This window comes from Neomonachus schauinslandi, chromosome 1 (genome assembly GCF_002201575.2).
Source record: "Neomonachus schauinslandi chromosome 1, ASM220157v2, whole genome shotgun sequence".
Classification (NCBI taxonomy): Eukaryota; Metazoa; Chordata; class Mammalia; order Carnivora; family Phocidae; genus Neomonachus; species Neomonachus schauinslandi.
The window spans coordinates 211,356,826-211,361,414 of NC_058403.1; the positions used below are offsets into that span (position 1 = coordinate 211,356,826).

The 4,589-nt window shown below is 61.9% G+C and overlaps 1 protein-coding gene across 4 annotated transcripts in view; it reads left to right on the plus strand.

The window, feature by feature from the left end:
* The first annotated feature begins 502 nt into the window (after positions 1–502).
* Positions 503–4,589, plus strand: part of PLIN4 (perilipin 4) — an 8,913-nt gene continuing 4,826 nt past the window's right edge. For all 4 annotated transcript variants that reach the window (XM_044917041.1, XM_044917060.1, XM_044917087.1 and 1 more), the window contains exons 1-5: positions 503–559; positions 675–745; positions 1,270–1,405; positions 2,283–2,341; positions 4,072–4,476. In XM_044917041.1, coding sequence (XP_044772976.1) covers positions 695–745; positions 1,270–1,405; positions 2,283–2,341; positions 4,072–4,476 — 651 coding nt within the window. In that variant the 5' untranslated portion in view covers positions 503–559; positions 675–694. The remainder of the gene's footprint in view (positions 560–674; positions 746–1,269; positions 1,406–2,282; positions 2,342–4,071; positions 4,477–4,589) is intronic.

Below are 4,589 nucleotides of genomic sequence, written 5' to 3' on the forward strand. Positions count from 1 at the left end.
GCTGTGTGCTGTCGGCAAGGGCCCTCCAGGTAGAGGGAACAGCATGTGCAAAGGTCCTAGGGCAGCACCACGCCTGGTGCGTTGGAGGAACGGCGAGGAGTCCTGTGCACTGGAGCAGAACGTGCGAGGGGGAGAGAGCTGGAGGAGGTGAGAACAAGGAGAAAACAGGACGTTGTGGGCCACGGAGAGGAGTCTGAAGGGTAAACTGAGGCCCAAGGATGTTCAGTGGCCGAGGGGTCCCAGCAGAGCGGCGGGGAGCATGCCGGCAGTGCCTCGGGGGCACGGGATGGCCTGAGAATCCGTCGGCCCGGTGGGGGCGGGGGCCGTGGGCAGAGGCCGCCTGGTGCTGAGAGCAGGGGAAAGGTGCTGGGCCCAGGGCCCACGCAGGGCAGGGCGGCGGCACGTGACTGCCCAGGGCCCGCCCCCCCCACCCCCGCCCACTGGCTGCCCGCCCCGCGCCGGCCAGGCCTGCCCCAGACCCTATAAGGCCTGGCAGCCGACAGCGGAGCCGGCAGCGGGCTGTGCCTCCGGGGCTCCGAAGGGCCCTCACGCACTCCAGGTGAGCAATGCCAGGGTGAGGCTGGGGGTGTGGTCGGGGGGCCGCTTGGCTTACAGGCGTGGGGCAGGAGGCCTGGGGGCCCCCTATTCACACACCCTCTCCGCCCCCCTTCCAGCTGCTTAGAGTTTTATTACCATGTCCGCCCACGAAGAAGGAGGACGGGATCCTCCCAAACCCAAGGGCAAGGTAAGGGGAGGCGTGCGAGGGGGAGATCCCTGCCAGGGCCTGGGAGCCCCCCAGAACCTTGGCAAGGTGACCTCCACAGTACTGGGGTCCGGAGGGCCTTCCCAGGTGGGGTGGGAAGCCTCCGAGAGCCATGGAACCCACTCTTCCCTCCTGTCCCTAGCTGGAGGATGGGTGGGGGGAGTGGGGGGGGGGCTTGAGCAACCCTCAGCTCCTTTCCCTACTGTGTGATCTTGAACCAGCCGTGGCCCCTCTCTGAGCCTCGGTTTCCCCATCTGTGAAATGGGGGCTGTGGAAGGAAGAGGTCTTTGGAGACCCGAAGGATGACCTTCTCCTCCGTACGGGAGGCAGGCTGACTCTGCCCATTGCCCAGACAAGGAAACTGAGACTCAGAGAGGCTAAGACTCCTTCCTGGGGTCACCCAGGAACAAGGGTGAGGTGACACAGGAACCCAGGGCTGTCTGATGCTTTCTCCCACCCTGCCCCCAAGGCCCAGCCCTGCTAACGCTGCCCCTTGCCCCATGTAGACCCTGGGGAGCTTCTTGGGGTCCCTGCCTGGCTTCAGCTCTGCCCGGAACCTAATGGCCAGCGCCCACAGCTCAGCGAAAGAGGCCCAGCCAGTCACCGATCCTGCAGGAGCCTCTGCCCAGCCCCAGACTGAGGGTGAGTGGACAGCTCCACGGAGGCAGGGGCTCTGGAGGTGGGCCCCAGGAAGAAACCCCCAGAGGGGGCTTTTGGCCATTTGGGGGCGGTTCGTATGTGTCAGCGTCATCTCAGTAGACACTATGGGGCTGGCATGCTCATTTAGTGCCAGATGGGGAAACTGAGGCATCAATACGGCAGGTGAGTGGCCCAAAGTAGCGTAAGCAGCAACAGTGGGGTTGTGAACACAGCCTGTCTCCCTGCGATGTCCCCTACTTTCTCGACTCCTCCCCTGCCTCCCACCCCATTTCTGATGCACCACGGACCAGGGCCTGGTGTACCCCATGTCTGAGCTCATTGACGATTTCCCTCCCGGTTCCCAGAAAGGGGCGCTGGCTTCCTGGGGCTCACACAGCCTGGGGGGGGCTCTCCACCCTTCGGGCAGCCCTGGGGCACGCAGAGGGGCCGATGCAGGGGAGCGTGGGTTTGGGGCGGCTGCCTGGACCGGACCTTACTCTGGGCCCGGAGCCTGGGGCTGCTGACTTCTGCTCCACATACCTGGGCCGACGAGTAGCTGCCAGCAGTGGCAGGGGCGGGGGGCGGGGCCCTGAGTCCTCCTGCCGTCCCCCTCGGGGGAGTGTCAGGGCAGGGAAAACTCCAGAGAACTTCTGCTCCAGGAGCCCGAGACCCTGGAGGTCAGCGGAGCCTCTCGCTGGGCCAGGGACGGCGCCAGACCTGTGGCCGTGGATGTCCCCTCCTGCTGTCCCTGGCAGGGTGGCTGGGACATTCCTGACCTTTCAGGCTGTGCCCACCAATTGCGCAACGGGCACCAGGGTGGCCAATGCCAGCCCACGTCCCTCGCCCTTCCCGGTAGCCTGACCAGCTCCTGTCCCCCCAGCAGCCACCAACCTGGAGCAGACGGCCCATGGGGAGAAGCTACCACCGCCTTCAGATAAGGTGAGAGGCGCCGGCAGAGCCTGATGGTCCCCACCTCCTTCTGGGGCCCCTCCCGGGATGTTTCGGTTCCTGCCTTCCGAGGGGTTGTCACAGGCCAAGCAGAGGGCAGACGCCTGTGTGTGTCCTGCTGTGGGATTCCAGGTACTGGTTCCCCTCCGAGCTTCTGTGTGCACATCAGCACGGCAGGGCTCCACGTGGTCAACAGAGAGCGCCCCCCGCCCCACCTCCCCGGCTCCGTCTAGCATCACGGGACCAAAAACACGGGCAACTCACCGTGTGTCGGGCTTTGGGCTCAGTGCGTTCTGCGTGCTGCTTCACGGTTAACGGGCCCCGGGAGGAAGGGAGCCATAGTACCCCACACGGCAGCTGAAGCACAGAGAAGGCAAGCCACCGGCCAAAGGTCACACAGCGAGGCGTGGTAGTGTAGTACCTGAACCTTGGGCAGGTGGAGGCTGCCCCGATGATGGGGACCTCGCGCGCTATCACATCCCCAAGGCCTGGCCAAGCGGAGAGACTGATTCCAGAGCCCTGTTAGGACTCCTCCGTCCTCAGCTCAGCCAGATGGCAAAGGCAAAGGGGGAAGGACACCAGAGGCCCTCCGGCCCAGATTAAAACAGACCGTGGCAGCCACACCCTGTTCCCTCCCCCTCTTCCTCTCCACTCCTTGCCTCTCTCGACCCACATTAATTGAGCACCTACCACCTGCAAAGTGCTTCAGGCACCTTGACTCCCTTCCTCCATAATCCTTGAAGGAGGCGCTGTTTTAGCCACCGTGCTCTAGACAAAGCTCAGAGAGGGGACATGGCTTGCCTGAGGTCACACAGCGAGGGGCTAGCGGGGAGCAGAAAGCTGAGATTTGAACTCAGGTCTCCGTAGGCAGGAGCCCAAATGCCCACTTGAAATGATGCTGGGCAGCAGGCAGGCACTGGTAAGAATAAAATCTCTGGGCTCCTCCCCCTCAGCAGTCTGGCTGTTTGGAGCCAGATAAGTCTTGGTTGTGGGACGTCCCGGGCACTGCAGGGAGGGTGCACTCGATGCCAGGAGCACCCTCTCCCCCGAGTCGCAGCAAGCCCAGACATCCACAGATGCCACCCGGCGTCCCCTGGAGGGTAGAAGCACCCCAGTGCAGGAGCCCTGGCTTACAAACAGCACGCTCGTGCTTGAAACTGCTTGCTGGCATTCTGAGACCATCACCACCCTTTGTTAGTTCAACTAACTAGAGAAACCGCCCTTTGGGAGGTCAAAAATGATGAAAATCACTGACGGGATCCCATGACTCAAACCCAATACTTGTCCCTGTCTTTTTGCAAGTATTACTCTTCTAAATGTTGATTCTTCTCTCTTACTTGAAGATGTTCTTTTTAATGAGTGAGTTGGTCTCCCCACTCACGGGGAAACCAGGCTCGAAAGCTGCCAAAAGTAAAGAGTAGGCAGGGTGAACACACTATGTCATTCAATGAGTGGCACTGAGCCCAAGTTCAGGGCACTTTGGCAAGGGCTCTGGAGCTGTAGGGACCTGCCATCAACAATGGGGACCATCTGCCACTGGGACAGGGCTGCTTGAGGCTGGATACCAGCACAAGAGGAAAGTGTGTTGGGGTGGGAGGTGAGCGGCTGGCTTTCTGGGGGACAGTCCCCCTCCCTGAAGCACACGAGGGATCAGCTTGGATGAAGTCTGGGGTGCAGTGTCTCCAGCTGTCCTCTTGACCACTTGTGTCCTTTCTTATCAGATGACCTCTGGGGCAAAGGACCCGGTGTGCTCTAAGATGACCAAGACCAAGGGTGCCATCTCCTCTGGGATGGCCAACATGGTGGACACAGCTAAAGGTGTGGTGCAGGGAGGCCTGGGCGTGACCCGGTCTGCACTCACGGGCACCAAGGAGACTGTGGCCACTGGGGTCACTGGCGCAGTGGATGTGGCCAAGGGCACCATCCAGACTGGTCTGAACACTACCAAGACCGTCCTGACAGGCACCAAGGATGCAGTGTCCACTGGGGTGACAGGGGCAGCGAACATGGCCAAGGGCACCATCCAGACTGGCCTGGACACCACCAAGACCGTCCTGACGGGCACCAAGGACACTGTGTGCAGTGGGATGACCAGTGCCATGAATGTGGCCAAAGGAGCTGTCCAGGGAGGTCTGGACACCTCAAAGACTGTCCTAACTGGCACCAAAGATACCCTATCTACTGGGCTCACAGGAGCACTGGGTATGGCCAAGGGCACCGTCCAAACTGGCATGGACAC